General features: G+C 35.8%; 1 protein-coding gene across 2 annotated transcripts in view; it reads right to left on the bottom strand.

The window, feature by feature from the left end:
• The window catches only part of osp (outspread), a 141,167-nt gene that overhangs the window by 10,852 nt on the left and 107,628 nt on the right, over positions 1 to 22,687 (bottom strand). The window contains exons 4-6 of one of the 2 annotated variants that reach the window (XM_066285660.1): positions 22,223 to 22,288; positions 21,207 to 21,418; positions 19,295 to 19,539 (exon numbers count right to left, since the gene is read on the bottom strand). In XM_066285660.1, coding sequence (XP_066141757.1) covers positions 19,295 to 19,539; positions 21,207 to 21,418; positions 22,223 to 22,288 — 523 coding nt within the window. The remainder of the gene's footprint in view (positions 1 to 19,294; positions 19,540 to 21,206; positions 21,419 to 22,222; positions 22,289 to 22,687) is intronic. The other variant, XM_066285661.1, reaches the window with a different exon arrangement.

The raw sequence follows: 22,687 nt of genomic DNA, 5'->3' as shown, positions 1-22,687 counted from the left end.
AAGGGGGATTCCCCGACACTTGCCCATCTAGTAGCGGCGGTGGTAGGAACCTCGTTCGACTGGACGCCATCTCAAGATAGCTTTGTGAGTTTGTTTGTCATTATTTTATTACTCGCTCTAATACCGTAACACCGAAACCTTATGAGCCACTAAATCACGACTATACAGTGTGTACACAAAAGCATGGAGTAAATTCATTTTCTCCGTCTGGAATTAAAGTAATAAAAATAGTTAAATTGTTCGACTGCAGTTTCAAATTCCACATATTTTCGTTGGTTCATATTAGCTGCGACATCATCGTTGTTCCAGATATGACGTCAGTGTTAATTTTTTTAATGGTGACCCTTGTTTTTGATAATTTTATGTAAAAGAGCGCACTTTTTTACGTGCAGGCAACAGACTTTTTGCTATGTTACATAACGAATTTTTTCATAAATTTTCATAATATATTTGTCAGAATCACAAGTGAAAGCTCCTACCCAATAAACATTAAATATGGTTTAGCATGATTTTATACACCGTTCGGAACACTGCCAGGCACAAAAAGGGTTCAAGTTTAAACATTTAATTTAGTAAATACTTACTGTTCCTACTTGCTAAATACAACGTTTTGTTAAAACTTATTTTATCCTTACCGTGATGAAAAATGTGTTTTTGAAAATTAATCAAAAAATGTTTTACGTAACATAGTGAAAAAGTTTATGTTCTGAAGGTAAAAAAGTGCGTCCTTTCACGTAAAATTATAAAAAACCATTAAAAAAATTAAACCCCGACATCACGTCTGGACCAAGGATGACGTCACAGCTAACAGTATTCCGACCAAAATATGTGGAATTTTGAACTAAAGTCGCAGTGGCCAAACATTTTTTATTATTTTAATTCAAAACTGACACAAATGAATTAATTTAATACTTTATGAACACAGTGTACGCATATAGTAACGTAACCTACGATAACACTGACGTTACTAAAACTCCTAAAGGGAAATTATGCAAAATAGCATATTGAAGGCATCTGTTTACTTTTTGGACTTTTAGAACAAAAGGCATTATCGTTATCATCAGAGAACCGAAACAGGTTTGCCTATGAATTTCGGCTGATGCAAAATAGCTTGATCATTTGTTATTGATACGAATCTTATTCAAAGGAAAAAGAACATTTTACTGAACACGGTCAGGAAAGTGAAGGTAATTTATTATAACACCCGATTACCGATCGGCGATCTAATCTATTTAAATGTTCTAAAATGAATATGGGTCCAATTTTTATTAGCGACACCAAGATTGGATTTTATATAAGTGTAGTGTAATCTGTTTTGTGAAGGTAGAATGTCCGGCAGTGGGACAAGGCACATGCTTAATCAAATTTAAATCAAATTAGATTTTTTTTTGTACGAGGTTGACTCGGCTGGTTTAGCACATCTCTGTTGCTGATAAATGATGAACGTTATTTCAAAGTTTGACGTGGAAAATTAAAAAATACAAAAGAACACGAAGAATAAAATTACCCAAAAATTTCCGGAAGCTTCTCGTAATTTTGGTAGAATTTTCGGCGGTGTCTTGTGCCATGCAAAAATTTCCATTTCCATGCGACTTACTTGTGCTGGATCCATTGGAAATTTTAAGGTATTTTTCGAGGCATATTGACATCGTTCTGGAAAAGTGAAAACTTCCAAGAGAAGGGGAGGTGGATTACGTAAAAATTTTCGGAGGTATCTCCAGAGATTTTCAGTTTTACGAGACTTGACTGCAAAATCCTCTTGGCAATTTTAAACAGGGCAAAAAATACTAATCGAAGGAATAACGTCTAAAAATTGCTAGGTTTAACATCATTATGATACATAAATGGAATAATGATCGGTGTCAGAGTTCAATGTGATTTCAAATAGCTCATTTTATGTCAGTACAAACAGAGGCGGACGGAACACTAGTTTCAAGTGGGAACCAGTATAAAAATGTTGGTAAATGGTCATTATTCATTAAATAACTTGAGAATATTAACAATGAACATTTCTAATTAGGTATCGTTCAGTTACAACTACGAAAATACAAAACGGGCAACGAGTTTGTTTGATGTTAAGGAATAATAAACAATTAAAAAAAAGTGCATTTTTATCGCTGTTTACGCAAGTTTATATCACAGTTTATGCAAAAACATCTTGAATATATTTCTATTAATTTATGTCCGTACAAAGTAATAAATAATTCACGATAAAACGCGGAATTTAAATATTTAAAAAAAGGTAATACCTAATTGTTTAAAAAATGCAATATTGGGTTGGCAAACGTTTATTAAACACCCTATATAAAACTGCTGACGATCTTGGGAAACTACGTGAACTTCCAAGCACTTTCTGTTACAAAAAAATTCTATTTCAATGTATTAAAACGTTAGAGGGGGGCGAGAGTTTTCGCACGAAGACCCTGTACATTAATTTGGAAATTTGCTGGGTTTCAAAAGGCTGTGAAACATCAACGATTTAAAGTATATTCCGAGGGCCATAAAGGTTCTCTATAATTTGGAAATGTTTGCATTTAATTACAGTAGAATCAAAGGCAGACTGGATGCAATTTTGAGGTAATCATCGGACCAAAAAAGATGAAATAAAATTGGAGAAGCTAATTTGCATTTTGATGTTTCAAGAAGTATAGATTACGATGTGGAAGTGGCAATTTGATTCGATGCAAAATCGAAAAAAAGAAATTGATGAAATCGTAGATGCGCACATTTTACCTCGGACTGACTAAATGCAGTTTCTTCATATATTGGAACAACATCGCAAAAAGAAGAAAAAGCGAAAATCCGCTTAACACATCCCGAACAGACTCCAACAAGGCTGGCAAAATTCCCGGGAAAGTCGAGAAACGTTGAGATGATATTTATACGATCGTCTCTCCATATTTGGATTTCGATCCATGGCTTCTTGCTTTAAGCCGACCATTACGGATGCGTATGTGGTCTTATTTTTTTGAAGTTTCCTCTAATCTTGACTGAAGCGAGAAAAAACGTAATCTATTGGCTTTAGGTATTTGCGCGCTTTTAAACGATCTACAGGGTGGGTGACCATGCGACTGTCCACGCACGCCTCGATCTTCAGTTTCTTATACGCAATCGTACCATAACCATTCATGGCAACCACGTAGATATGCTACCATCGACAGAATTAAATTCAAAATTTCGAAGCTGACCTTAATATCTCCACCAAAATCTTAAAATGCGAAATGGGGACGGATGGAGAAGATATTTGAAATTCACCAGTTTGAAAAAGCTGATGCTCAATAACGCTACAATTCAAAGGATTCAAGACCCGTTAACCTTAAAAAAATATATCCGTAATTAAATGGGTAATCTTTTACCCTGAACGCTTATATACGTTTATTATTCGCGTAAGCTTATAATGCGGCTATAATAATGGTATTACGACCCCACGTGTCACCATATATTTTTTTATTGTCACTTTTAAGGTTTTTAAATCGAAGTGCTCGATCGGGCGTACATATATGTACAAGCAATTCAAAGCTGTACTGACCTCGTTTTTCTTATATGATCAAACCATAAACACAACTTTTATGGGCTTTTAGCTTCATTAAACCGGGTAGTCAAAATATACACTTTTAATCGCGGTTTATATCTAATGTTAGTAAAATGCTGAATATTTAGGTCGCCCAAGTATTCTGCGATATAAATTCGCAAATTTGGTATTCAATTTTATGTAGAGAACGGTTTTATTGGGCAATAAACGCAATAGAAAGGCTGCAATTTATTTTTATATCAGTCAGCGGGCAATTTTAATGGATAATTTGCCAGTAAAGAATTTATCTCTTATTGGGTTCAGATTTCATCAAAAAGGTCCACATGCGAATAAAGATAATTCTCAATAAAAGACAATAATTCACGTTTTATGGGCATAAACACTGTAACGCGGCATAATTACGGGGCAGTGGCGGACCTAGGGGTAAGGGAGCCCGGAGGGAACCAAATTCATCTGAGGCTAATCTGCATAAGTGCAGCTGGTCACTGGTATATCATAATAATATTGGATGAACCAGTAATTTTCCAGCATTACGTTCGATTATTACTTGAAAATTGCGTCCGGTACGCCATTGGAATACCACAATCTCTCAAGATTCAGCTATGAACAGCGTGGTCGGAATTGATCTGTTTTAACAGAGAAAACCTTTTTCCCGATTAGATAGGGCATCGACTTAGATGTTCAGGGCTCGATTTCTGAAAAAGGTTCAGTGACGACGACATTTGCACTGTCAACCGAGATACAGGGCGTTTTTCAATTTTCGGCCATTTTGAAAATTGTCCATAACGTCTTTATTTCAGAAAATATTTCAATTCTGTAAACGCATTTTTCAGGCACTTTTTTAAGTACAATCCAGTGGCTTACTCATATGCATTCCTATAGTTATCCGTTTTATTAAAAATACTTTTTTTTATATGGAAATTATAGTCGACTCTGAACTTAAAAAAGGCCCGTGTTATATTTACTTTTTTACTGAATCGTTAATTGTTAGAATTAAATTTTATGTATTTATTCGAACAAAATAATTCACAATCCAAACTATTTCGAGCTGCAATTAGCAATGAGATGAAAGAAGCAAAAAAAGTTAAAGGTATTTGACGGATTAAGAAAAGGAACTAAAAAACTAATCAGCAAAAGCGTCGAAACTGAAAACTTGGGGGCGGTAAAAATTTAAAAAGGGGGAAAATTTTGAAAACGTCATCGTGTAGCTGAGGAAAAATGACAGTGAAAATGAGATGTGGTTTTGGGCTTCCTTGATAAATAACACAAAAAATTAAAAACGAAGTTCCCAATTTTTGTTTTTTTTTTTGCGGCCGTATTCGGAAATGCTCGCAAATTGTAAATTTTGAAACCGGCCTTTGGTCAAGCGCCCAGTTACGTAATTTTTCTCTCATTTAAACTTCGCATCTCCACTGGTTTACGAGATCCCAGAAGTGGCGATCGAATCTGAAGTGCCCTGTGAATGCAATTTTTACAATAGCTGTTATAGACCTTTAGTAGGGCCCATGCCAGGTTTCAGATATCAATACCGATACCAATGTGTAGATGCATCATGCACTGGCGCATATAAGACGTACGGAGTCATAGTGCCGTCTCTTTCTCTCACTTCGCCGCCATGAATTAGTGTCTGTAAACTGTAAAAAATGATGGAACAACTCGTTCTACTTTACCATTGGAAGATTCGTTTGAAACTACCATCACAATCGAGAAACAAATATGTGAAGGACTTTGTTTGTTTTGCATATTACGATCACTTTGTGACTTATGCCGCCAAATAATTTTATAATATTATTCCTTGAAATTCACTTGTCTTTAATGCATAAATATCAATTTTAATGCAAAATATCTGGTGTAGAACCAAAACGGTGATTGATCATAATTCGTTTCTGTTTTACGATGACCTTAAAACGTTATGGTCAGTACTTATCTCGCTAATTACGGATTCAGCCTAATTAATTAGAGGGGAATGGTTCGAATCTGGTAAACAGATTTTAATGGAGCGGAAAATGTTCGAAATAAAGCTATCCCATTATAGTTCTCGACCATTATAAAGCACAATAAAGTGTCTCATAATTACTTCGTTTTACTACTGAAATTAAAGAAAAGTTTTATTGAGAAATTCTTAATCTAAATGTGAAGTGTATAAAGTAGAAAAAATTATTATTATAAAACCAACAGTCATATTTATCAATATTTTGTTTAAAGCTTTCATGTGCTTTCGCATAAATTACTACGAATGATGGATTTTTCATGTAGTATTTCAACGCCCTGTGTACACATAAAGAAGCATTTCTGAAGTATGGTTTACGCAGCGAACAATTTTTCTGTCCACATAGAGGATGTCGTTGAAGTATGGCAGTCTACTTTTAGGACATACTGTATAACAGAAATCGCTAGGAAGATCTCTTAGCCTCTTTTCCATAAAAGTATACTATATTTTCAGATTTTTTCGTTTCATTACCATGAAACGCATTTAGATCTATATGAAGCCTTCAATTTACGGCCTTTCATTGTTTTGTATTACTGTGTCCCACATCCGAGAAAAAACGAATTTCTCGAAATTGATTTTTCTGCATCTAATTGAGATGATTTTAGAATATTTTTACCGTTCTACAATTTTTCAATAATTCTCGAAGTTTTCGGTCACTCCTCGGCAAATGAGCATTTCGCAGACACTCCCAGTGATTTTCTGTGACTGATTTAGTGCACGTTCCAAAAGGCCCACGGGGGGTAGCTTAATATGAGGCTATTTTGCAATAACGTTCGAATATATCCTAAGCTAACTGACGACTTTAACAATGGAAGAAAGGTTAAATTTAAGTAAATTAAATATAATTATTGAAACGTTTTCCGGTGAGTACAGTCTCATGCACCCTTAAAATAGGTAACCTAAATCTATTTTCCTGTTACGAATTAAGATTAAAGACACTCTGTACCAGGAACAGTAGGGTGTCAGTCCAAGCTATTCAATCATTATTAATGCCTCATTAAAATCATGGTCTTTAGTTAATTAATTTTCACGTTTTGCCGATCATTATTTGTCCCACGTTACGCAGGGTTTTGATTAACCATACAATGAAGTTGAACGTAGATTTCTTTCTCTCGGTATTGTAACAATTAAATTTTTTTTCTCACATTTATCTCTCTTTTCCTACTAACCTCTTGTCTTCAATGAAACATCGATGTTTAAAGAAACAATTCAAGACTCTTGGAAGCATAATATTTCTTTTTCTTCTTCATAAATTGGATCTCTCCTCGCTTTTCTCCTGCTCCTATCTTTCTCGATCTATCTTTTTCCTTCATCCCTTTCGCTCTCTCTACCTCTCTGCCCATCTCTCTTTCTTTCCCCTCTCCTCTCTTTCGTTCATCTTCATAACTTTCTGGTTCTTTCTAAACCACTTTGACTTGAAGGAAAAATTCACAGGTGACACGAAAGTTTGTCTTAGTTAATTTTGGATTATTTTTGAACAGATACCTTCCCTTCGAATGCGTAACAAACTCGGAAACTCACAAACCTTATGTGAACAATATCTTTTAATTCCGGCATTTTCACCATACTTTGCCTTCAATATCAAACATTTATCTGATATTGGATAAACATAAAACACGTGGTATTTAAGAAAATACCTATTGTTTACTTAATTAACTGTTTCGCTGTAATAAATCACTAACTAAAAAAATTATCGCTATTTACTATTTATGACAAAGAACGATAAACTCTTTATGATTGTCTTCTAAGAAGAAGCAAACTACCTAATTTAAAAATTAATATTTAATGTTTCTTTAATGAAGAGGCCGATGTGATTTATAGTTGATGCCACTTACGATGTCGTCAGCGTTGCTTAAAGTAACAACAATATAGATGATAATATTTCCGTGATATGTTCATACCACTGACATTATTCAGAGTACTTGTTAAATACCTTTTCATTAATCACCTGATGAGAGAATGGTTAAATTATAATTTAAAAAAAATTATGGACACTTCAGTTCAACTTTTTTCTCCAGACTATTCCAGTGTAAGCAGGAAAAAGCTGCGTTCATGACTTGCGGTGAGACCTGTTTGTCTAGGACGCTGCCTATGTCCTCTTTTTATTTAAATCGTTTTGACCCTTTTGTGTCAGCAAAATCTTTATGCGCTTCCAGATGCACATTTCCGTTTAATCGTTAACAAATACCAAAAATTAAGGAAAAGTATGGCCGATCGGTGCTTATTAGTCGTTTCCTCATCACACCTTTATATACCTACGTAGATAACTAAGACAAACATACTTACGAAGTCTTATCTCTTGAGACTAAACATTTGATGAAGGTATTAGATATATCGGGATTATTTATATCCGGTTCCAAAATATTTGATGGAGTTTGATAATAATTAAATTGAATAATAAATCAAGGCTGGCTCGAAGAAGAAGTTTTGGAGGTTCACGAGAGGAATGATCTCAGTGGTTCAGTCTTCTTTTTAAATCTTTTGAACGATAGGGCCTCGATTAGCCATAAATACGAACGTTCTGGGTCTATTAATACAACAGAGTTGGAAAACCAAAAATCCCACATAAATTCAATAATAATTAAATATTTTTCATGAAAGTGCTGGAACACGTCAAATATTGCGTTTCGTTGTGCAACTCCATATGTATGTATGAAGCAACGTTTTTGAGTTCTTTAAGAAATTCTGAACATACTCTATGTAACATACCAATGTCTAAATTCGACTGTTATTGAAATATTTATATATATATATATATTATACAGGGTGAGTCGGGAGGATCGTGCCAAACTTCAGGAGCGTGTTGTACATGAAAAATAAATGTAAAAAAACTCAAATGTCGTTATCCAATTTTCGTTTGTTTACAAGTTATAGCGTAAATAAAATGAAAACATAAAATTTAAAAAAATTATAAATTTCATAAGAAATTCCATAAATTAATTCGTTGGATTGGTCGTGGTGGCCCTATTAGTTGGCCTCTAAGGTCTCCAGACCTCACACCACTAGACTATTATTTGTGGGGTTGGTTTAAAGCTGAAGTGTACAGAGTAAAGGTGGACACTCAAGATGCACTAATTCAACGCATTAGAAATGCTGCAGCTGCCATTAAAGAAAGACATGAAACAATCAGGAGCGCAACGAATGCTCTTCATAGACGAAGCCGAAAATGTTTAGAAGTTAATGGCAATATTTTTGAACATTTACTTTGATATCCAAACGTTAATTTATGGAATTTATTATGAAATTTATACATTTTTTAAATATTATGTTTTAATTTTATTTACGCTATAACTTGTAAACAAACGAAAATCGGATAACAACATTTGAGTTTTTTTACATTTATTTTTCATGTACAACACGCTCCTGAAGTTTGGCACGATTCTCCCGATTCACCCTGTATATTTATTATAAAAATATTTGCGCAATATGGCAATTAGAGTGGCCTGATAGATTGCCTGTTCTCGCCCTTGTGGAATTTTTTTATGGGGTTATTTGAATCATGTGGTGTGTTTAAATAAGCCCAGCAATATAGAAGAATGAAAGAATAAAAGTATTCAAGAAGGTCAACGAATGCCCCCTCAAAGGACAAGAAACGTTTTTGAGAAATTTCAATTGCGGCTTGCCCACTGTCGGAAAGTGAACGCGGCACAGTTCAAACATTTAATACATTAGATTATAATAGTTGATATCGTTGTTGTTTAAGTATTAATAGTTCTACCATTATTTCTATTTTTGGTATTTTTGTTCGAAAACTATTGAATTCGGTAATGCGTATGATACACGAAATAAGTTCAGAATTTCTCAAAGAACTCAAAAACATTTTTTCAACGAAGCACACCACTGATTTTCTTGGATGGTGATCGCCGCGTGCAAGAAAGGCTGAGACCGAAATGCAACTGCTGAAATAAAGCGAAGCAGGGTTGCTCTCACGTGAATGCGTCCATCTCAACTAAAAACTTCTAAGTTCGCAAATTGAGAAAATTTGAACGAGAAAACGAGATATCAACTGCGTCCCTGGTTTACGAAAATGCCGCAATTTCAAATTGTGTAAATTCACTTTAAAAACTTTAGGGGCGTATTTACAAGAGATTAAAATCCGTCAAATTTTTAAAGCGAACGTTGTCCTGAATTTAAAAAATGTGTGAAAACGTCGGGAAATTATAATAAATCGATGATGGTGAGGCAAAATCAACTATGCCAATAAGCTTGGCCTTGTTACGTTACCTCTTACCGATTTCAAGATCTCCATGTTTAGGCACGAATTTGTGCCAGTTTATACAGTGTCAAAAGTGATGTAAAAGAAAGTTACTTTTAACAAAAACGAAGTCCTCTGTTCCTAAAGTTCCTATTAAGTTTAAGTGTTTCTTTGGAAGTAGGTATCATTGAAAAAATTACTTCAGATCGCCGAGGCCTGCAGGCTAGTATAAAAATAAACTACAAGTAGTATGTCAGTGACACACATCCAACGGCAAAGGCGAAAATATTCAAATAAGAAACGATAATCAGCAAACGTTAAAATTAGACACAGAGAGAACATTCTCATCTTATTTTCAAAGAAGCTAATCTCTGTGCTTATTGAATAATTAACTGCCGCGGCATGAGAGAATTGTAGGCTAAATGCGGTTTTTAGAAGCATTTCAGGTTGGTCGAATGTTTATAGCTCATCTGAAATTAGCACTTAAACTCATCGATGATTTATAGCCGATGTATCAAACTCCTGACAAATTTATCAAGGACATCGCAAGGCTTCGTCGCAAGGCCAAGTCTCGATACGGTAGGGTTTAGCAGAAGCCGATTTTTCCCGCTTAATAATGCAGTAAATTAACTTCAAAGTATTGGCACGTATGACATGGAGACGGCTAACTATTGGGATTTACCAGGGGCTTTTATTCGTTTTTTCTCGTTTACTTACCCAACAAGTGCGGAAAGCGATCCTGTGCTCCGAGTTTCGCAGCGACCGAGAACGGCAAAGGAACATACACTACTACGATCAAAAAATAAGGTGAATCGATTTACAATATGTAAAATATTTGTTTATTCTTCCAACTAAATTTCGTCGCCTTCAAAGCAGCCCCCGTCAGAGAAGCCTTTTTCAGGGATGACATTTCAGTACTCTCCTCGATTCGGCTTTTATCTCCTCAATCGAGCCACAGCTTACCCCCGGAGCGGTCTTTTGAACCTGTGGAACGACCAGCGGTCCAACGGCACTAAATCAGACGAATATGGTGGTTGCGGGACGATATGGATCGAGTTTTTGGGCGAAACGTTCTCGAATAACCAAATGCAGTGTGCATTTATCGTGGTGCCAAAACCAAGAATTGAAGCGTGGAAGTTCAAAATGGTCCAAGTGCCAAAAATACGAACCGAAGATGTTACTTAGAATATGGCCAAAACTTAAATAGACCGCAAGATTTTCAAAAATATTTTTCATTGAACAGTTAAGTTACAATGTGAAATGAACAATTCAAGTGAAACCACCAGTACATTCTACACGTTTTGAGAATATGCACTAAAAACAAAATTAGCCTAAACATTGTAGAATCTAGAAGGTTCTAAGTGCTCTACATCAGCATCCTTAAAAAGAACCTACGTCCAAAGAAACCTTTTACTTTCTTTCAGTTCTCTCTATGAGATGCTCATAAAAAAGTAGGTATTTTAAAGGAATATACTCTATCATGTCTTTCAGATTTTGTAGCTTTTCGACTGAAAAATACGATTAACGCAATCGAGTTGCGCTATCTGGTCTTGTGAAAGATCAGCTAACTTGTTTCCTTTCTTCGGGACACGGCAAGCCGTCCATTCCTCCGAATGAGAAAAGGTCTTTTTGGTTTTTATCCAAGCCACTTGGGAAATTTTTAATTTCGTAGCTTTAAGATATTCTTCTGTCCTGCCTTGAAAATTTTTAAAATCGTTTTTTAGCACGTGGATTACATGGAAAGGTCTCTTATGCCGTTCCTGTACAATCACCTTCCCCTATATTATCGGGGGTGTAGTTTTTTGTAAGGCGCCTTCTCTTATCTGTCTGGGCAAAATCCCTGTCGCAGGTAAGAAACGAATGGTCATTTACAAGGAACTTCTGTCCCACTTTTTTGCAAATGCCTTTGACGACGCAGGTGAATGACTAACATAAAAATAATCTTATTTTTGTTTCGCTCTACACATTTATCCCTCCATATTATCAGAGTTCTTTGTTTACGAAAATGAGATTTTTTCGTTTTTTTGTCTTTACAGTTCCTACCGAAACATTACCACCTGCATCCATTCTGAATACTGTTAACAATGTAAATAGCTTGGCACTTAGACCCTTCCAACAAATAGGACTTACACGAGCTTCGATCTTTTCTCAAATTCGACTTCACGATTGGATAGCTGCGTAAACATGAGATGTATAAACCATTTCTCATAGTATTAGCCTTTTCATATAGACCCTTTTGCAAACATCTATGGAATTTGATCCACATGGCACTTAGACCCTTTTAAATTTCCACGCTTCAACTGTCCGCCCGTAATCGTGGCCTCTTGAGGCCAAGAGCTTCACGCAAACGAGGCATAACGCTCAAGTAATATTTCTCGTTAACAATTTGGCCTGGCGGAAGAAATTCATAACGCACGACACCGCGATAATCGAAGAAAACTGTCAATCATGACCATAATTTTGGAGCAACTTTTTCGCGGTTTTTTCGGTCTTCGTCCGCTCTTTGCACGATATTCAATTGGTCGGTTCTTTCCGGGTCATGCAAGTCTCGTCTCCCGCAATGATGCGCTTCACGACGACTTGGTCATTGTTTGACACCTTTCTATGCACCGCTTTATTCCAAAAAAATTTTGATTTTTTTTTTTTTTAACTAATCGAGATTTGACGATTTTGAGACATGAACCTTTTTTCAAAATTGTTAAGGTGGATCCAAATGAGATGCCCGCAGCATCGGCAAGGTCGCTAATTGCAAGATCGACGATTTTTGAGTACCAAATTTTTTATTTTTTTTAGTGTGGCTTTCATCGGTGGATGTTGATGGTCGTCCGGGGCGCTATTGGTCCTGGACCCCTTCTCGGTCTTCTTTAAAGTGTTCGTGTCACTTGTAAACATTTTTTTTGCGACGTAACTGTCTGTAACATCCTTAACGTTTCCACGGCAGAATATCCATTTCACAAACAAAACTTAATGCAAATTCGTCGCTCAACAACATAGGTCATGGCAGAAATTGAAAAAGTCACTTTTGCATGTTTACAAGAACACGTGTAGCTCAGCGGGAATTGAATATACCGATATGACACTTCGTATAGATGTCACTGACAATGCTACCAACCCACCAAAAAGTAACTTCACGATTCTATAGAACCCGCAAACTTTAAGTGAGAAATTCATCTTATTTTTCGATTGCAGCAGTACGTACGTGTCAGATACAATATTTTACTACGAGCAAGTAAATTTTGTGGTCTTAAGTTCAATTCAACGCAGCCGAGAATTAAAATCCCGACGGCAAAACGTTTTATCGTACGCGTGTCAACGGTCCCGGTTTGACGTTGCCGTCAGATATTTTTTACACTGACACACGTCACTTTGCTCGGCGTGAGGCAAAAACTTGTGCGAGCGTGCGCACAGCGCTCCTTTCAGCTCGCATAGGCATACGGCAAGGAAATTCCTTCCTTGAGCGAAAAGAAATCTGTGCGTTAAAATTTACAAACTTACCGTTAACACAGTAACGCCACTGTATTTTGATCACTAGGAAAGGCCGATATAGACAACAATCGGAACGGATTTTCGATCAACGAGGCTTGTCAACAGATGAGAGCCAATTAGATCCAAATCACAAGAGTGCGGTATTCATGTAGATACACGCGAGTTCTAATTTAAATTTGCGCCACAAAAATAATGGCATCAAAAGGAACAATACAAACTGAAACTGCTAAACAAAAGATCTCATCATTTTCTAACAGGGCAAAAAATGTACTCATTACAAGCATTAGCGTATCTATGTGCGTTACCTAGAAGTCGATGAGGTAGGGCAAAAACTGGCCTGCCTACTTTTCTGCTTTTGGTCACTTGAAGAGTGTATTTTCGTGTGCTCAATGTACGGGACGCAAATAGGTTCGCCGTGGACTTAGAAAAGCAAAAAGTAGCTAATTGGGTTTTTACCTACACCACTGCCTGAGAGCAAAAAGTATGATGGTATATGTTCGATCCATCCCAGTTATTGTTGGATATACAAATTATGTGATAGAGGTTATTACTCTCTAATATCTACGGGTCATGGCATCACGCCTCTGTAGAGCCATAGATAGATACGAATTTTTAGGCAATAATTCTTGGGGCGGATTAAGTTTGTTGGCCTAGCCTCTAAATACATTGGAGATTTGTGTGCCTGCATTATATTTTAATTATTCTTGTTACTTAACAAGGCAATCGTTGATATACGCCTGTCGGTGCTGATCAAATTGACTTTTCTGGGACCTTATTTGCATTACAGAAGGATACGCCTTGTTTGTTGTGTGATCGAGTTTTGGACATCATCTTGATTAGCCCTAATGCAGAGAAAGGCCATGGCCAGGTGATTGTAAGGAAATGCATGTATGAGGAAGCGGGGTGCTTGCAAACCACGTTCTCGGTATGGATGTGTGATAAAGGGAAGCAAAAGATAAGGATGATAGTTCAAGGAGACTTAAACAGAGAGGTGGGGGGAGAGGATGAGGAGAATGAGGATGAGGGGAATGAGGATGAGGAGAATGAGGATGAGGAGAATGAGGATGAGGATGAGAATGAGGAGGGGGAAGGGGAGGAGGAATAACTTGTATAGTTTCCAACTGTAATTCACGTAGTCAAAATTAATTCGGCGCCGGCAACAGTACTATAGAAAGCGGCATTTAATACAGTCAACTGTATTATACATGAAGGACCAAAGGTTCCTCACGAATTCGTTAAAAATTGAAGGGAATGTTTTTCATGAAGATGCTGCAACACATCAAATATTATTCTCACTTGTGCGTTTTACAACATGTATACAAAATCCATATGGTAAATAAATGCACTTTTTATTTTATTTTTCTTATGGAACCCCATGTACATTATGATGTTTTTGAGTTCTTTGAAAAATTCTGGACACATTCCATGTGACATATCCATGTCTGAATTCAAGAGTTATTGAAATATTTGCGCAATATGGCAATTAGAGTGGAACGCTAGATCGTCTGATCTCACCCCTGTGAACTAATTTTTTTATTGATCATCTGAAGGGCAGGGTGTATTTAAGCAAGCCCAACAATATAAAAAAGTTAAAAAATATAATGACTCAAGGAGCTTAACAAACACTTCCTCAAACGATAAGAAAATTTCTTGAGGAATTTGAATTGCGACTTGCCCACTACTAGAAAGATAGCAGGACACAGTTTGAACATTCAACATATTAGATTAGAGCAGCTTCCATTGTTATTTTTTGAGCATAAATAGTTTTATCGTTATTTCTATATTTTGTATTGTTGAATTTAATAATGAGTATGTTACATTAAAAAATGCACAACTAAAAACGATATTTGATTCACGTGATTTTTATTAAAATATTGAGTAGTCAATAATAGTATTTTACGATACAGAGTGATTCAAAAGTATGGCCCGCTCCTTCGGGGGAGCATTCTTCACACTAATATAAGGAAAATTTTTAAAAACTTTCTTGCCATGATTTTTTTAAATCCATTTTTCCTGAAAACAGCAAGTTTAAGTCAATTTAAAATAGAGCACCTTTTTTTTTGGCGCCCCGTTTTTAAATCATCATAATTTTCTTCAAAAACAATAAAAAAAACAGTATTTAAAATTTTATTTTATATTAATATGTAAAATACGCTCCTAAAGCAGAGGCCCCTATTTTCGGTTCATCTTCTGTAAATAAATAAAAAAGTCTTTGAAGCGCGAGCGATACACTGCAGAACACGATGGGCAGCAAAATCTTTTTTGAAAAGCTTTAAGGGGCCTTACACAAGAATATTATACACCTTTTTTTTTATTAAAATTATATCAGTAATAAAATTAATTAAAGCTTTTAGGCGTGTTTAAACAACCCGAAATAGATTTTTCTAATATTGTTTACCAGGGAATTGCACATGAACGATAAAGACAGTTTTATGTAGGTTGCAGTGCGGTATAATCATCATTTATGATGCATATCTATAAAAAAATATATGGAAAAAATAAAAGCAGGAAGATTGGACGGGGATTTTTCAAGTGTCCAACTTCAATACCTCTTAAAATTCTACGGACTTGGGAAATTCTTAATAACGCGAAATATGGTAAGCTGTTGTTGCGCCTTGGGGCGTTCGAATGATTCCAATGAACTCGCTTTCAACGTAAGCACATTTTATTATTATAACAAATTAACACAACTACCGTCCACCAAGGATCCACTAATAAATCTTTTCCTTGCTTTAAAGCAGTGACTCGAAAATTGAGAAAAAGGTAAAAAACCGCTTTTGAAGTGAAATTTTGGATGGAACATGAGCAAGGCGACCAAATTACTGAAAGCACGTGCAGAAAATTCGATGAAATGTACCGATATTCACGACAAATGAACGTAATGGAATCTATCAATTTTTTTTTTTTAATATACAGGATGTTCCGTAAATGTCTCATTATATTTCAGGAGGTAACAGTACGTTTAAAAATAATGTGGTTCCCCATATAGACTGTATTCGAATAATGCTTCATTAGGAAGATGTAGGGTGTTAAAGTTTTATTAAAAAATTGTATGTTTATTGATATCTTCAAAACCGCATGAGATATATAACTAAAATTTAGCATATTTTGACAGTTAATGTAGACACATTTATTTATGCAAAAAGATTATTTTTAACTTGACCATTGGCGTGTGGACGGCTACAATTTTTAAAGAAAAAAATGACACGCCACTGCTTTTTAAAAAATAAAATGATTTTTGGAAATCACGTTTAATTTAGACGAAAAACGCTCTCTTGACTCTTTTTCATCTGGCGCATCCTTTGTCAGTGAAAAAAATTAAAAGTGGAGAGGAGTTGCTAGTGAGGGTGTTGGTTACCTGCACACAAATCCGAAACGCACTTGGTATATTTCAAAATACGAGGGCATCGATGAACAGGTAAGCTCAATTATGTCTTGACCAAAATGACCTCCAGTTTAAGCAATTCATGTAATTTTATGGAAAATAAATAATACTTGGAACACACTCGATATTATTAAAGCCATTTAGAGAATATCGTGCATGTAGACCGTTTTATTTTTTTACTCGTAAACGATGAGTGGGGTAAAAAATAGTAAAGTGAGCATGTTTCTTCTAAATAAAATGAAATTTCCAAAAATAATTTTTATTTTGAGAAAAATCAGCGGCGTACCAATTTTCCCTTTTAAAATGTGCGGAGACGTGCCCGTTCGCACGCCACTGATGAAATTAAAAATAACCTTGTTGCATAAACGAATGCACCTCCATAAATTATCAAAACAGACCATTCATTTACATAAATCACGCGGTTTGGATATATCAATAATAAAAATTTGTTTTTTTAATAAAACTTTAACGTCCTACATCTTCCTAATGAAGCGTTCTCGGAATATGGTTTATAAGGGGAACCACATGATATTTGAATGTACTGTCACCTCTTGAAGTATAATAGAACGGTTATGAGACACCCTGTATGTATCATAAAGAGAACCGAAACCCAGTGTCACGGAGCCTATAACTTTGTGTGAAGACAACATTGTGAATGTTTTACCTTACTTCTAATGCTGAAAGCAACTTCGCCATTTACAAGAAGGCGTCAAATATCATCGAATACCTGGAAGTTCTGAAGGCGGTGATAAACGATTGTTCAGAGAATTTAACTCAAGAATAATATCACACCTGTTGGTTCCAATTGGACGGAGCATAGGCTCATTGTAGCCAGAAAGTAATAATGGCTTACACTCGGAAACGTTTGCTGATGGTAGGTTTAGGAGTTTGGGCCCATCGGAATTGGCCGTCCATAAATCCCGATCTGACTCCGTTGGATTTTTACTTTTTTTAGGGGGTCTATTTGAAAGTTTTGTGGACGAGTTCTCATTGTTTAGAATGGGAACTTGAGTCGATTCGAGTCGTCGCAACGTTCATCTTACGGTAGATACATGGGAGAAAAATTTATTTTAAGGCGACGAAATTTCGGTAGTTTTCTGTTGTGTTTTGGGCCGACATGGAGGGTGATGGAAAACTATGTTTAGGAAATCCTTTAGCACATTCTACGTAGCTACTCCTTTTCTGTTACACGTTCTGCCTGATTCCTGTTTCAAGTAAGAAAAATACGTTTGAATTTTGCCACCAACTAGGAAAGCCGAATTGTCACCGAACTAGTATTTCCAATTCGTGCTTAAAATTTTTTCTCAGGCGTATCATTGCAACAACTCCATTTGCTAATATGGTGGATATTTACGATAAATCTTCCTATATACTGCACAAATTTAGCTCCGACAAAATCCTTAAACCTTGACCGTTACTATGTATCTTCTACCCAGTTTGGCTTAATAATATCGCGAAGAATACGATCTCATCAACACCTTTCCTTCTACGGTAGTATTACCGTATAAAAAACCCGTTACGGATCGTCCTGTCCGTAGATCAGGGCGAACCATAAATACTTATTATGCTTATTCTTCTATTAGTCATCTTGCACGTTGTGCAAATAGCCATTACCTGGAGAAAAGCGACATATTGCTATGAAATCGATCTCAGTGATTGTTGGACCAAGATGATTATTTCAGGTTATTACTCCGTAATATCTGGGGTCATGGCAAATCGCATCTGTTTTGCACACACGTATGTATGTAGGTACACTATACAGAATTTTTAGGTTTCGCATGATAGGCGAGTCATATTAAGAAATCATCGATAAATGGGGTCTTGTGAGAATTTGTCGATATGTTATCTTGCATGCAAAAATTTTGTACATCCTCGTATAAGTGGGAACCACAACACGAACAACCTATGGTAATAGTATACCTAGATATTAATTTACGCCAGACCAGTGATTATGGATGGCTGACCATGAAACTAAAAATCTCTCTACAAGATTTCATTTTCTCAGTATCTTAATCTCACAAAAGACGAACGTGAAAAGCGCGAAACCTTGCCCTGAAAAAGCTCATCCAAGTGTTACATAAGCCGATGCGAATCCCCATCGTTTTACATTAAACCATAACACTTAGTTTATCTCCAGGTTATCTTAACCAGACCTAAAATTGCCTTAAAAATTATGGACTAGATCGGAATGGCCAACGTTATGTAAAGTGTTTTGTTCTGCAGCGCCTAGGGGTAGATGGTACCGTGGTAAATGGTACTTGTGAATTATAGTGTAACTGCGGCACAAGGTAGAAAATATAAAGGAGGTTCTTTTTAAGTCGTGACTGTACTTAGATGGTTGAAATACCACCGATGAATACGGTATTGAATATCGATGATGTAATTGCAGCATCGCAGATCCTGAGGCGACGTTTCAATTGGTCAACAGTTAGTTAATGTGGAAAACTAATTGGGACCAAACGGACAGTTGCAGTTTAAGTCGAAAGCCCCGAAGGCTTCCTTCGAGGTTGGGGCTAAAAAAGACGAATCGGAGCGAGAAAAGTTTCCATTCCCAACCCAGCTAGAATTGACTCTTCTAGATTCCCGAAAGCGTTCATTTTTATTCCCTTAAAATCATCAAAATGATCGAAGTTGGTTTTAAGGTAACATTTCAGCTCTCCACCCTATTTTCCACAAACACACTGTGCAATATTTGTCACAACTTACCTTTTCTTATCAACGGTGCAGCATTCTCAATGATAACTCCTGGCGATCTTTCCGGAATCCAAGCGGGCCTAAGATGTTGCCGTCCACTATCGCTTTCAGTTAGCCCCCTCCTGTCTTCTACTTCGATGTTCACCGCTCCTCTCTCGCCGTCTTTAGGAGGAGATTCCCTCTCCTCCTTCAAGGGAGGCGTCTCGAAGTTTGCACGAGGAGATGCCCCGGTGACGCTTAGGTGCCTGGAGAAGATGCTAAATAATGATAGTGTTAATGGAATAGATTTCAGTTTGGGCGATAACACGCCTGCAGGTGATATACACGATGTCGCAGTTGTCAATGTTAAAACTTAAACTCATGACATCTGACCTCATTTTGAGCAAAAGAGTGAATAGGAACATAGGTGCGCAAGCGCTAAGTATATTAGAGAGTTTTTTTTATGTATAACTACCAATGTATAGACAGTTACGTTAAAAATGACAGTGGCAATCGCTTTTTCGGAAAATTAGCTGAAACATAGAAGAATGTATAGAATTTTGAAAAATAAGAAATTACAATTTTTCGAAATTTCGAGTTTTCCTGAAGTGATTGGACTTTTTTCCCAAAAACTCTTATATCTACTAGTTATTATTAAACATTTTCATTAACGCATATACATATAGGATCAAAAATCCTGCATAAATTCGTTAAAAATTGAAAGAAATATTTTTCATGGAAATGCTGGAACGCAAATATCGTTTTTAGTTGTGCATTTTTTGATGTCTATACAGGGTCATCTATGTAGTAGATAAATATACTTTTCGTTTTTTTCCTATTGAATCTCATGAATATCATGACGTTTTTGAGTTCTGTGAAAAATTCTGAACATGTTGTATGTAACATATCCATGTCTAAATTCAACAGTTATTGAGATATTTGTGCAATATGATAATTAGAGTGGCCTGCTAGACCGTCTGACCTCACCCCTATGGACTTTTTTAAATGGAATTATCTGATACGTAGAATGTATTTAATATGCTCTTCAATATAGAAGTTCAAAAATACAATAAATCAAGAAGCTCAACAAATGCTTCCTCAAATGACAGGAAAAGCTCTTGAGGCACGTGAATTGCGACTTACCCACTGTCGGGAAGTCAACAAGGCTCAATTCGTATATTTAATACATTTGACAATAGTAGTTTATGTTATTATAGTTTTAAGTATTAATATTTGTATTATTATTTCTATTTTATGTATTTTTTACGAAACCTCCTCAATTTAGCCATGACATCAAAAAATATAAAACTAAAAACGATAGTTAAAATGTTGCAGCATTGTCATGAAAAGTAATTATTTCAATTTTTAATGAACTTATGCGGAAATTTAGTGCCCTCCGTATACATACCGTTAAAAAAAATTTAATACAACTCGAAAACGATGAATATACGAAAAAAACGTATTTAATCAAAAGATTCGAAAAGAACCAAAAAATCCAGTTTGATGTCAGCGCTTGCAAATGGTACACCACAAAATATTTGAGAAGGTAAAAAAGGGCCTGACTTGAACAAAATATCACCCTGTAGGGTCTCATAATGAATTGCTTGCTCCAATCATGTAAACAGTCAAGATTAACCAAGAGAAAAAGATGTAAGTGAGTATCTCAAAAATATTCTAAGCTTTCATTTGTTATATTTACAACTAGGACATCCTGTACAATTGAAACAAAACATGTGAACTAGTCGCTTCAATCAACTGATGCCGGTGTTGCCAAACATACATAAAATCACTTAACACAAGGCAATAATAATTAGGATCTCACCCTTAATTATGCGCCAGACTTTTTACTTATTATTCTGTACAGTATTTTTTTTGTTTTTGGGGATTGAGGATCAAAATGTTCACGTAATTTTAAATATTGTTTCAGTTATTGTGTCAACTATACCTGGGTCTCGGAGGCTGTGGACTGGCACTTCTGCCAAGTTGAGGCAAGCTAGGAGATGCCCTTCCGCCCGGAAACGTAGCATTTCTTTTATGTCTTCGAGGGAAAACTGCCAAGAGCTCCGCCCACCATCGAGCGTCCTCACGGCTAGCTGCTTTCACAAAGGTTACACGATCAGGACTGGTCAGAGCTAAGGAGTGGGGGTGTCCAGTCACCTATGAGAATATCTTTTGGATAGTACCATATTCAATTGTGTATACCGAAAAAATCTGGTTCGATATGGAAGACAGAGGTTTTTCCCCGGTGCCAGTAATCGACAATAACAGTGGTTGAATTGACAAGTAAGTGAGGTTGTGACGTTTGTGAATTTGACATCATTTATATTATTTAACGGGGGCAGTGACATTAGAAATTTAGACAATGCTTAATAACATTTGACTTTTGCTGAACTTCCCACTTCGCCTGTCAAATTTGACAACTACTTCTGCATATATGTTAGTCACAGGAGAAAACGTCTACTTTTCATGCAGAACAAGATAACTGATATCGCCTTAAAGCGCTAATTTCTACATGATTTTCGAAAGTGGTTTCAAAAAAGTCAATTAAGGGTTAGAACGTCATTTCAATTTTTAAAATATCATATGTAATTCTGAAAAAATGGTTTGTAATCGAATCATTTATCGAATCGAAAAAAGACAGTCGATATCGAATATCATAATCAAATCTTTTAATTAATACAAATAATTATTTCCGTAATTTGAGCCTATGCGCTTCTATGTTTTCATCAGTTATATATTTTGACATAAATATTGTACATAATTTTTTTTTCTTTGCAAAGTGGCAGCTCAGTTAAAAAAGCCGAAGAAGATAGAGCGACAGGCATTTCCTTCTTACAAATACGACAATGCTAAAAAGACAAATTCATATTACCCGTTCCCTTGAAATTAAAAGAAAATGCGGTTTATTTAGCTAAAAACTACTTTTAAATAATTTAATTTGCGTAGATATTAATAACTTACTTGTTCTGCGCCAGTGACCTCCAAAACTTTAGACATGTCCACTGATCCTTGAGGAATAGTGTCCGGCTGCAAAGGAAAAAGAAGTTCAAATAATCTAACTTTCAATCATACTCTAAATCTGCAACTGGCAGACCCAGCAAAAGCGAGATTTTTTGGAAAAGTTTAGGTTTAGAACTATTAAAAGAAAAGTTAAGGGGAATATTGGGTGGTTGCATTGGTATGGAAATTACCTCCCTAGTAAAGTTATTACTAGATTGATTTAGTAGCCTTAAGGAGGTTATGTAGGTATAACATATTTTATGACAACCGTGTTTTTTATAGAAAATTTAAATTTCAGGTTAATTCAAGAAAAGCAAAATTTGAAGTATTTGATTGGGTTTTACAGGATTTTGTCTAAAGAAGCTTGGAAATTGCCAATTTTTAAGCATCAATTTTTGCCTTAAATGGCGCATATTTGCCAAAACT

Source organism: Euwallacea fornicatus, chromosome 9, assembly GCF_040115645.1.
Source record: "Euwallacea fornicatus isolate EFF26 chromosome 9, ASM4011564v1, whole genome shotgun sequence".
Taxonomy (NCBI): Eukaryota; Metazoa; Arthropoda; class Insecta; order Coleoptera; family Curculionidae; genus Euwallacea; species Euwallacea fornicatus.
This window is presented reverse-complemented; position numbering and strand designations above follow the sequence as displayed.